Here is a 12,536-nt window from a genome sequence, read left to right as displayed (position 1 = left end):
AAAATAAAGTTGGATATATAATAAGAATAAAGAGTATACTTTTGCACACCAAAGTCAAACAAACATGCGATGTCCGCTTTTCTTCCTACTAATCTGATCCACGGCCTCATGTCTAGTCAGGATGAAGCTTGTCCACAGGTCACACAGGACGCACTTGATGCTAAATATGTGTGTGTATGTGTGTATATATATATATATATATATATATATATATATATATATATATATATATATATATATATGTGTATATTTATTTACATATATATATATATACATGTGTATATATATGTGTGTACATATACATGTATATGTATGTATATATATATATATATATGTGTATATATATATGTGTGTGTATATATATGTGTGTGTGTGTATATATATGTGTATATATGTATGTGTATATATGTGTGTATATATATATATATATATGTATATGTGTGTATATATATATATATATATATATATATATATATATATATATATAAACCATGAGGAGGCAGCCAATCATAACGTGCTGCTGTTTTGATTTACAGACAACATAAGTGTTTAAAATAGAACATTAACAAAACCCTATTAATCACAAATTCTGAGGCTTTAAAAATGTATTGGATTAATGCTTACTTATTTTTTTTTCATTCATCTAATGGAAATGTTATTGTAATTTGGATCGAGTTTGGTTTCACTTAGTCATACATTTCCAATATATTCTACATGCTCAGTGTGGGAATAACTTTAAGATCAATAATTGAAAAGTTGACTTGATCCTTTGGTACCTGTAGGAACTGTTACCTGTTGTTTTCATTATGCCAATATACTGTGAGACGGAACAAGGAGAGAGATTTCCCTTTGCAGCTACAAGCCAAACGCCACCAACAGTTCATGATACCAAAGAACCTGGTTGAGGAGACAAATGAGTCCAAACCGACCGGTCAGCGTCTCGTCTCAGAGGGATTGAAGCGCCTGTTCTAGAAGGAAGCACTGACCTAAAGCACTACATGTTGTAAACTGGTGGATCACAAACAGTCTGAGGTTTTCCTTTGGTTCATGTGCGGGTTTTGACTCCCAGCTGTTTGGTAAGCATGAGAGAAGTTTGTGTGACGACCAGAGAAGATCACCCTTTTGACCAGGGTGGCTCACCATGGTAACCAGGAAGCAATATTAGCGGACTGTCATTGGGCTTAACTGATCAGATCAAAACCTCACAGATCTGAGATCTGATCAAAATGATCCCAACAGGGACAAATTTGCTGAGTTTTCAATAAAGCAATATAGTGCAATAGATACAGATCAAACAGAATAATGGTTAACATCACTAATCACTGCATAACGGCAGGAACTGCCCCAACGCACACAATTACTAAAAACAATATGTTGCTTTGCGTGTCATATTGTATCTCTTTGTGCCTGTTTTTGTAGTTGTTTAGCGTCTCTTAGTAGTTGCTATGTCTCTTTGTAGTTATTTTGCGTCTCTTTGTAGTTGTGTGTCTGTGTGTTGTTTTAAGTCTCTTTGAGGTTGATGTGTGTCTCTTTGTAGTTGGCGTGTGTCTCTTTGTTGTTGTTTCCCGTCACTTTGAGGTGGTTTTTCATCACACCATTTGTAGTTGTTTTGTGCCTTTTTGTAGTTGTTTTGCTTCGCTTTGATGTTGTTTTTCATCACATCGTTTGTAGTTGTTTTGTCTCTTTGTTGTTGTTTTGCTTCTCTTTGAGTTTTTTTGTTATCACATCGTTTGTAGTTGCTGTTTGTCTCTTTGTAGTTGTTTTGAGTCTCTTTGAGGTTGCTGTGTGTCTCTTTGTAGTTGTTTTGCATCTCTTTGTAGTTACTGTGTTTCTTTGTAGTTGCAGTTTGTCTTTTTGTAGTTTCACATCTTGCGACTGTGGCTCAATGGTGAGCAGGGTCGTCCTTCAATCAGAGGGTCGGCGGTTCGCTCCGCTAGTCCATGTCGATGTGCCCTTGAGCAAAACACTTAACTCCAGAATTGTTCCCGTAGCTCTGCCTATGTTGTGTTAGTTAGTCCTGATGGGCAGGTGGAACCTTAGCTCCTCCCATCAGTGGATGAATAGGTGAATGATGTCATGTATTGTGTTGAAGCTCTTTGGGTGGAAGACTAGAAAAGCGTTATACAAGTACAGGTCCATTTAACATTTAATAAAGCCAGAGGTAAAGACATATAGAATATTTACAAAAAACGAAAGATAATGCAACTTTAGGTGAGTTTTGAGTCTCCTTTTGAATTATATTGTGTAATACTGAGAGGTGTTGCTCATGTTTTGTCCACCTCATTTTTTTATCAATGAGGTTTGGGCTGCAGTGTCAGAATGCATTTGTTTTGGCTGAACTCATTATTTCCCCGTCACATAATATTTACCTGCTTTTTATTCCAAGGATGGAGGATCCAGAGTGTGCGGTGCAACGTGGAGGCTGTGGGGACATCTTCACCTCCAGTGCTGTTGCAGTGGACCCACTCTCCAGATTAATCTCAGTTGATCCTGCAGACACACACACACACACACACACACACACACACACACACACACACACAAACACACATTGTATTCTGATGTTACCAGAACTGCACGTATTAAGTAAATGTAAGTAGGTGTGATTCAATTTCAGTTTATTTTGTATAGCCCAATATCACAAATTACAAATTTGCCTGTCCCAGGACCTCACATCAGATCAGGAAAAACTCCCCAAAAATAACCTTTCACAGGGAAAAAAGGGAAGAAACCTTCAGGAGAGCAACAGAGGAGGATCCCTCTCCCCGGATGGACAGATGAATAGATGTCATGTGTACAGAATGAACAGCATTACAAAGTTACATAAACACATTACATGAATATGACAATGTATGAATGGAACTCCAATCCATGAAACAGAAGGAGGTAGAGATGAAGGGGGGCGCGGGGCATCAGCAGGGCCAACGGGGAGGCCGGCTCACCAGGCATCAGACACCTCCAGTTCCAATGGACCCTATGAGACGTGAAGTCACAACGACTCCGGGGAGGAAGCAGAAAAACATCCCCCAGCAGCCTATAAGCCTATAGCAGCATATCAAGGGGCTGGACCAGGGCAAACCTGATTCAGCCCTAACTATAAGCACTATTAAAGAGGAAAGTCTTAAGTCTATTCTTGAATGAGGTCACTGTGTCTGCCTCCTGGACTGAAAGTGGAAGCTGGTTCCATAAAAGAGGAGCTTGATAACTGAAGACTCTGGCTCCCATCCTACTTTTTAGGACTCTAGGAACCACAAGTAGCCCCACATTTAGTGAGCGCAGCTCTCTAGTGGGGAAATATGGTACTACAAGCTCCTTAAGATATGATGGTGCATCACCAATCAAGGCTTTGTAGGTGAGGAGAATTTTAAATGTGATTCTTGATTTTACAGGGAGCCAGTGCAGAGCAGCTAATACAGGAGTAATGTGATCTCTTTTCTTAGTTTTTGTGAGTACACGAGCTGCAGCATTCTGGATCAACTGGAGGGATTTAAGAGACTTATTAGAACAGCCTGATAATAAGGAGTTGCAGTAATCTAGTCTGGAAGTAACAAACGCGTGAACCAGCTTTTCTGGATCTTTTTGGGACAAGATGTGCCTTATTTTTGAAATGTTACGTAGATGAAAAAATGCAATCCTTGAGATTTGCTTAACGTGGGAGTTAAAGGACAAGTCCCGGTCAAAGATAACTAGAGATTCTTTACAGTGGTGTTGGATGCCAGGGCAATGCCATCTACAGAAACCACATCACCAGATAATTGATCTCTGAGGTGTTCAGGGCCGAGTAAAATAACTTCAGTTTTGTCTGAGTTTAACATCAGGAAGTTGCAGGTCATCCATGTTTTTAAGACATGCTTGAAGTTTATGTTCATATATGATATGTTCATGTGCTTTACTTGTTGTCTTTTAAATGTGCTGTTGGGCCTAAACAGGCTTTCCGTACTCTCTTGCAGACATTTTCATGTTAGTGCACACGTAAATCCGCATTTCTGCAGATTTTGGCTGAGCAAATTACCCACAATTCATAGCGCTGTGACGTTCAGCGTTAGACGTGGGGGAAGACAGGGAGGTTTTATTCACATGTACAACTTAATACAATATTAAAAGTGAGGTTAAGGCCATTGATGAATTAGTGAACTGGCTTACCAGGCACCGGCCGAGATGCCCTAAGGGTGGGGTGGGGGGCCTTGGGCTAGATCTTCTGTTTGCAGTGACTGTAAACATTTGTTCTCAGAAAGCCAATCAAAGTAACGACCACAAAGAGACAACAACGTTGACTTAATGCAAAATGACTGCTGCTCAGTCTTCTCCACAGCAGCCACAAGGATGCTGTTTCTTTGTTTGTCCTTATTATGTATTGAACGGGTTTAGCTTGATTTGGTGCATAATTTGGAACACAATATGGTCTGGCAGTTTTTCTTGACATACGATACAATGACTTAAAATACTTTTTAAGAGATACTATACTACGACTTTTTAAAAACTTTTTTCAACATACTATAATAGGACTTTTCTGAATTATTCTTAGATTAAAAAAAACGGATATGACTTTCTGTATATATAAACACACGTGAATACATACGTATATATTTGTATCCATGTATCATATACAGTACATATACATACATATACACTTCTTTTTTCCCTGATAACCAAGGCCTAGAAGAATATATTTCAAATGCCAAAAGTCTTGTTCACTATTGTGTAATGTAGGATTTTAATAAACATCTCAGAATATCTTTCCATATTTTGTTTTTGTTTTGTATTTATGGTGATATAACTATCTATCATATGATAAACTGCAGCGTGCATATTCTCATAGCCCAGTTTTTCAGATGTGAATAACATAATTGCGTATTACAGTGTTGAGGTTTGCCATTAATTATTATAAAGAACCAGGCGGATCAAAAATAGGGAACATTTCGTATTAGTATGTAATCAAAAGGTATGGAAGTTGAAATGGGGTATGCATATATTATTCAGTCTTTATTCGAATGGTTGGTATGGAAATGAGAATAACTTTGTACAATCTTAGAATATAGTAACAGTATCTAGTAGTAGCAGTAGTAGTGAAGGTATAACGAGGGGTAATAGTAGTATCTGTCCTATATTATCACTCCATACCAGCTGGTGGCGATAATGCACCATGTCTTTGTTTGTCATCGTCAAACCTCCAAAAGAGATGCTTTTATTCTGAAGTGAGTCCGGCCGGAAGTAGTCTTGTTGCTGGTGTAGTAACCGAAATGATTACGGAACCCGTTCAGTCTGCATGTGAAACAGAAGTACCGGGACCCGGCTCAACAATAGAAGGTAATGCGCCGGTTACCGCTTGACCCCCCGTTTCACTGAGCTCACGAGGCATACATGACGTCATAGCACGTGTGTAGCAACAAATCGCAGCTCACTTTGAGCTGCGATTTGTTGCTTTTTTACACAAGTGTTTGAAAAGTCAACCAAACCAGCTAGGATTTCAGTATTTGCTCTGTAATCCTAATCTACTAGTGACTAAACTTTATTCTACTTTTTACCTTGAGGTAAACTGATCTTTGTCCTTAATCAGTTTGGCAAGAATTTCACATTCTAGCAAACTGAGACTTCACTATTAGCAAGGATCACCTGCTTACCAGTATCGATCACTGATTGGGCAATTCCTTCAACGACCTGTGGGCGGGCTCGACACAGCTGTAACCAATTACCGCCAACTCGGGTGTATAACCAGGTTGGGGCTTGTAGCGTCAGCTGAAGCGTCAAGGAAGACTCCGCGCAGGATAAAGACCTAGGAGTCTTTCGTTGGAGTCTTCGGTGGTGGCTGAGTATAAACATTTCCCTGTGATAATGTGTTTTATCCTCATACCTGTGTGCACATCTGCTCGTAGATACTATAGACCGCGGACTCGGTCACACATGCACCAAAATCCTTCCTCTCTTATTTATCCCACCCGCTCTACACAGACCCAGCGCCTCGTCACTGGGGGCCTCTGGAACTGCCAGTCAGCTAACCGCAAGGCGGACTTCATCTCTGGTTTCGCTATCAAGCAATCGCTGGACTTCCTGGCTCTCACTGAGACCTGGATTACACCAGACAACACATCAACCCCTGCTGCTCTCTCCTCGGCCTTCTCCTTCAGCCACACACCCAGACCCTCTGGTCGGGGTGGTGGCTCAGGTCTACTCATCTCACCCAAATGGAGTTTTGCTCTCTACCCGCTTCCATTTACCCCACTGTCTTTTGAGTTTCATGCAGTGACGGTTACTCATCCGGTTCATCTAACCATTGTCGTTCTCTACCGTCCTCCTGGTTCCTTTGGAGACTTCTTGGAAGAACTAGACGTCCTCCTTTCAAACTTCCCAGAAAATGGACCCCCGCTCATCCTTCTGGGTGACTTTAACATCCAGACTGAGAAATCATGTGACCTGCTACTCTTACTGTCTTCCTTTGCTCTCTCTCTCAGTCCTTCCTCTCCGACTCCGACTGCCAGGAACCTCGGAGTGACGCTCGACAGTCAACTCTCCCTGACTGCCAACATTGCCGCAATAACACGCTCCTGTAGGTACATGCTGTACAACATCAGGAGAATCCGACCCCTTCTCACTCAGAAGGCGGCACAGGTTCTGGTCCAGGCTCTGGTCATCTCACGGCTAGACTATTGCAACTCCCTCTTGGCAGGTCTACCTGCTAATACCATTCGACCGCTACAGCTCATCCAGAATGCAGCTGCTCGACTGGTCTTCAACCGACCGAAATTTACCCACACTACTCCGCTCCTCCGCGACCTTCACTGGTTACCGGTGGCCGCCCGCATCCGCTTCAAAACATTGGTACTTGCGTACCGTGCTGTGAACAGATCGGGTCCGGTCTACATCCAGGACATGGTCAAACCGTACACCCCAGCCCGTTCACTTCGCTCGGCTTCTGCCAATCTGCTTGTAGCTCCCTCACTTCGAGCTAAATCACGACTGTTTGCTGTGCTGGCTCCTCATTGGTGGAACGAGCTCCCCATTGACATCAGGACAGCAGAAAGTCTCTACATCTTCCGGCGCAAACTAAAAACACATCTCTTTCGACTATACCTTGAATAGGTAGCATTTTAAATGCCGTAGTAGCACTTAAATGTCCCTTACCGATAGCACTTAAATGGCACTTACGGATAGTACTTTGTAGTTTGACTTTATTGAAGAAATTGTACTTGCTTGATTCTTGTTGTTCTGAGTTTGGACTCACGGTTTAATGCACTTATTGTAAGTCGCTTTGGATAAAAGCGTCAGCTAAATGACATGTAATGTAATGTTCGAGACCAGCTGTGTGGGCATGTAGACCTCAGCTCCAGGCTCAGGTATCTTCACGAAATGACGTCATAACTTCAGGTAGTTTAACGACATGGAGTCATAACTTCAGGTATCTTCACGACACCACCTTGAGTTTAAAGTTTACAGTTATTCACAGAAGCTCTGCTAACTGTATGAATTACATTTATTTATTTTGTTTGTGATCTATTTGTTGGCATGTTCCACACTGCAAAACATTGTACTAAAAAACACACAATATACTAATGTATGCATCATAACAAAAATATCGGCATATCAGCAAGTTTTAGTGGAGTCGTCAAGCTTCAAGAAAAATAAGAATTAAATAAAAAAATATATTCTACACATTATGGAAACATCACTTTTTATAATAATAACATATACAAAGAAAATGTTTTATATCAATTTGGTTGATCCAGTACTTCCAAGTGAAACGGGAAGTAATGAAAGTAATTTAGTCGACATCTATTGCATCTGTCCATCCGGGGAGAGGGATCCTCCTCTGTTGCTCTCCTGAAGGGTTCTTACCTCTTTTTTGAAAGAGTTTTTTCTGTTTTCTTTTTTTCGGGGGAGCTTTTCCTAGTCAAAAGTTCAGGGATGTCGTATGTGTACAGATTGTAGAGCCCTCCGAGGGCAGTTTGTGATTTAGGGCTATACAAAAACTGAATTGAATGGACAGTTGGACTGACAGCTGGGTGGCAGAGTGAGACACCTGATAAGTGTTTTCTGTGTCACTATCAGTAGACACACCCTGTCAGTCACTCATCGCCCACACATTGAACCACCCTCTCACCCAGTGTTGTGTTAACACTCTCTCGGTTGTTTTGTGTCGCCTGTGTTCACAACCAGCCAATGACAACAGTTGCAGTCCTTGGAGGGGGGATAGGGGGTCTGGCAGCATCTTACTACCTGTGCAAGAGCCCCCAGGTTACCAAGGTAACACACACACACACACACACACACACACACACTTTTGTGGTAATCCCAGTAGATCTTTTCAAGCTACTATGAGCTAATCGTGGCTATCAATGTAAAAGCAGTGTGTTCGCAACCTCATGTTCTCCAATCGATCCCACAATGAGCTGAAGAGGAAGCTGAGTAATGAGCTGATTGTGGCAAAAGCATACCATAGTGAGGTGGAGAAGATGCACCCGACAACATACTGCACAAGCCAATCACAACTAACCTTTAGCAAACCATGCTACTGTTAAGACAATTAATACATTTATTTGTTGGTTTTTTAATTGTTGTCTTTCAACATTTAGTACAGTGTATGAAACATAAAGCCTCGTTCCCCTCCAGGTCATTTTATTGGAGTCCAGCAGTCGCTTCGGAGGTTGGCTGTGGTCCACCAGGAGGTCAGATGGGGCGGTGTTTGAACACGGACCCAGAGGGATCCGACCCGCTGGGGCAGTGGGACGCAACACACTCAACATGGTGAGTCTGAAAGCAGTGATGATGATGATGATGATGATGACCACTTGAGTGATTGGGGTAAAGAGCTCCTCCAGCAGAAACTTGAAAGTGAAGCGATTACATCTAAATGTCTAAATATTTCCAGAGATGAACTATAAGATCCTTGAGAGCTACACCGTTGGTAGATGAAGCAGCATCATCAAATAGAGGTGATAGAAACATTCAAGATAATTTCATTGTGTGCGTGTACGTGTGTGTGTGTGTGTGTGTGTGTGTAGGTGGAAGACCTGGGTCTTGGGGGGGAGATTCTGCCAGTCACCTACACCCACGTCGCCTCCAAGAACAGATATGTGTACGTCAACCGACAGCTCCACAGGATGCCTTCAGGACTGAGGTGAGAGCAGTTGGCTGCTTTGACTGTTTGACGGGTGACGACCATTTTGACCCTTTTGATTTCGTCCCTTCTTTACCTTCACAGTGGACTTCTACGACCCGTGCCACCCTTCTCTCGTCCCCTCCTGCTGAGCCTTGCCACGGAGATACTGGTGAAGAAGGGCAAGGAGGATGACGAGTCCATCCACTCATTTGTTTCAAGGAGGCTGGGGAAGGAGGTGAGGGGGGGGGGGGGCTGTGACATCAGCACTATGTACGAACCGAAGCATTACTTTAACTTATGTTCCAGATAGTTTCACCGCGTCTGCCTTAAAACAATACGTGTGAGGTTTGGGGGTTTTTTTGCAAAGGAGGACTGTAGATCTAGAAATGTCCTCTGTAAATGAAGCGGTTTCCTGTCTTAGTGCGACCGTCCTCCGTCATCATTCGCTGTACAAATGACAGAAAATGTGACCTCGTCCTTGAACAACGATTCAATTAGACTCACTTCATCCGCCTCAACCTAAGTCTGTCTTACGTGCCAATAAATATTGGATTGGTTTGCCACTTTGTATTACATTTTCTTCCCGTGTGTGTGTGTGTGTATGTGTGTGTGTGTGTAGCTGGCAGACATAGCTGTGGACAGTTTGTGTCGTGGTGTGTTTGCCGGGGACTGCAGGAAGTTGAGTATGCGCTCTTGTTTTCCCCTCTTGTACGATGCAGAGCAGCGCAGAGGTTCGCTGACGCTGGGCATGCTGCTGGGCTCGGGTACGCTGCTTTTGTTTCTTTCTCCCGTATCCAGTTTTGTGAGGGTAAAATAATAAATGAAATGCACCCATACAACACAAGATGTTATCAACGTCTCTGTGTTGGGTCTTCACCACGGCTGGGTGTCGGTACTCGACAGCCTTTTAAGTTTTACGGTATAAAACTTGTAATGTCCCTTTTATTAAAGCTATGTATTAAGGCATCTGCTCTGAAGCTGCATTCCTTCAGTATCTTGTTGTGATGTCGGTCTGTAATCTGTGGGCCTTATTGTACCCTTCAGGTCCTGCTCCTGTGGTCCCCCCTGGCCCTCTGGCTCAAAGATCTATTCAAGAGTCTTGGGCCCAGTGGTCCCTGAGCCGGGGACTGGAGTCCCTCCCAGAGTCCATCACCGAGTACCTGCAGCAGAGCGGCCGAGTGCAGCTTCACAGAGAGGCAGCTGTTCAACAGATCAGTCCTTCAGCCTCTGGGTGGAAGGTTAGTGAGGATATATATATATATATATATATATATATATATATATATATATATATATATATATTTAATTTAGTTTTCTACTGACAAAACACATCTTATCTCTAAAACAATATGGAACACATGGTTAACTTTAGTGTGTGTGTAGATCTCATTGGAGGATGGAGTCATGTCAGCTGACCACATCATCTCTGCACTGCCGGCTAAAGGCAAGTGGTGGTTGTTGTGGCATGTTTAGTCTTCCATGACGGGAACAGAGAACCAAGCAGGAACCAAGCTTATGTTGGCAACGTGTGCTTAAAGTGTTTAGTATTGCTGGAAATCATGCTATTGAAACGTAAAGTCAGTATTTTAACCTAAATTGTGCTACTGGTAAATCATAACAGTTCCCTCGCCTTTACTCCTCAGCCCTCTCCTCCATCCTGCCCTCCTCCTGCCAGCCTCTCATCCAGCTGCTGCAGGACATCTCCACGGTTACGGTTGCGGTGGTGAATCTGGAGTACGAGGGCTCCGTCCTGCCTGTCGCGGTGAGAACTGCAGTCGCACACGGAACGGGCTTCACGGGTTAAAGAAAACCCCCAAAATAGCAGATCAATGAATCCCACCACGAGCAGGTTGTCATCCTGTTGACACGCGTAAACAAACACTCGTTGACATCGTGCCGTTTGCTGACAGGGTTTTGGTCACCTGCTTCCATCGTCAGAGGATCGGGGCGTACTAGGGGTGGTCTACGACTCTGTGCCCTTCCCTCAACACAACAGACCTGATGGAGAGACTACCAGACTGACGGTACGGTACTCACACTGCGTGTGATCAGCTAGCTACAGGATCTACTGCTTTGTTGCTGCACCAAAACATTAGAGAAGGCAAACAGCACTGCAGCAAACCAGAATATTTAAGTGGTTTGAAAGGGCAGCGAATTGTAGTCTCTTTTTCAACTCACAAAACTCATCACGGTTAAATGTTTTTTGACCACCGGGGGCAGCATAAGTCCAACATTTACTCTCTTATAGCTCTTGTTTATTAAACTCCACCAAACCCAAACAATGAGCTGAAGGAGACCTCATCGCTGTGTATGATGTGACGCACACTCATTTGATCCCTTGTTCATATAAAAATATGGATTATCGCAGCTTCAACCACAAAGTGCTGCTGCTCGGAAAACATCTGAAGCAATGTTTTTTTTTCCGCGAAGACGTTTCTTTCTAGTCACGTGGCCATGGTCCAGTTCACCTCCTGACCTCAGGTCTGTGTCTCCTAGGTGATGATGGGCGGCGCCTGGTTCCAAGAAGTGTTTGGGGCCCCGGAGGCGGCGACAGAGGAGCGTCTTTTAGCGAGAGCCACCGAGGCAGTGCGCAGCCACCTGGGGGTCTCCACAGCGCCCAGCTGGAGTCGGGTGACTCTACAGAGGGTATGACAGGCCTGAGTCTGCGTACATAATCATACCCCTAAAGCCGTTTTATAATTCATGTCAAATACTATTACTACATCTTTGTAATTGTGACCAACTCTGTTTTTTTTCCTCTGGTCAGGACTGTATACCTCAGTACTATCTAGGACACCACCGGAGAGTAGGTGAGTACACGTCGCACCTCCAAACTAAACATTCACAACGTGCGGTGAAACGGCACTAAGCTGGCGGCGTCTCCTTCCAGAGTCCATGCGCCGCTTCATACGGGAGAAGAGTCTCTCGCTGTCTGTGATCGGAGCCTCGTATGACGGCGTGTCGGTCAACGACGTCATCTTCAGTGGACGAACCGCTGCAGAGGAGCTGGGAGCCGTTTGACGGCGCTGGTCAACGTGTGTGTAGTTTTTTTTTTTTTTTTTTTTTTTTTTTTTAAATAAAAAAGGAGTGTTGAGAATCTATATGTAAAACATTTAGTCTTTTCAAGTCTCAACATTTTCTTCGGCACCACTGTGTATAATCGTGATAGTGTCTAATAAAAATGCGGTTGTGTTGATGAAGTGTGTGAACATTCTCACACCATCTGGTTCAAAGAAGCTAACGTTGTTATAATTATTGCTTTTCAGTACATCAGATGTTCCTACTTTTGAGTAGTGAAGTGCACCGCAGGCGTTTGTCATGTGTTGACCTGCTGTTAGAGTTCTGTTATTGCTTTCAGGGTTAGGTATATTTATTGTACATATGTAAAGCCCTCTGAGGCACAGCCGTCAGTTTGGATCACAAATAAAAATGTAAATACATT

General features: G+C 43.1%; 1 protein-coding gene across 4 annotated transcripts; it reads left to right on the top strand.

The window, feature by feature from the left end:
• The first annotated feature begins 5,211 nt into the window (after positions 1 to 5,211).
• ppox (protoporphyrinogen oxidase) lies at positions 5,212 to 12,331 on the top strand. 4 transcript variants are annotated; one of them, XM_034528559.1, is made up of 13 exons: positions 5,212 to 5,307; positions 8,152 to 8,238; positions 8,605 to 8,739; positions 8,997 to 9,112; positions 9,197 to 9,329; positions 9,714 to 9,858; positions 10,139 to 10,332; positions 10,478 to 10,538; positions 10,738 to 10,856; positions 11,005 to 11,118; positions 11,591 to 11,740; positions 11,862 to 11,904; positions 11,985 to 12,331. In XM_034528559.1, exons 2-13 carry the CDS (start codon positions 8,155 to 8,157, stop codon positions 12,113 to 12,115), a joined length of 1,425 nt encoding a protein of 474 aa, XP_034384450.1. In that variant the 5' UTR covers positions 5,212 to 5,307; positions 8,152 to 8,154; the 3' UTR covers positions 12,116 to 12,331. The 4 variants fall into 4 exon arrangements, with proteins under 4 accessions (XP_034384450.1, XP_034384451.1, XP_034384453.1 ...); XM_034528560.1 differs by lacking the exon at positions 5,212 to 5,307 and adding an exon at positions 5,762 to 5,810; XM_034528562.1 differs by lacking the exon at positions 5,212 to 5,307 and adding an exon at positions 5,781 to 5,799.
• The last annotated feature ends 205 nt before the right edge of the window (positions 12,332 to 12,536 follow it).

Source organism: Cyclopterus lumpus, chromosome 25 (genome assembly GCF_009769545.1).
Source record: "Cyclopterus lumpus isolate fCycLum1 chromosome 25, fCycLum1.pri, whole genome shotgun sequence".
Lineage (NCBI taxonomy): Eukaryota > Metazoa > Chordata > Actinopteri > Perciformes > Cyclopteridae > Cyclopterus > Cyclopterus lumpus.
This window is presented reverse-complemented; position numbering and strand designations above follow the sequence as displayed.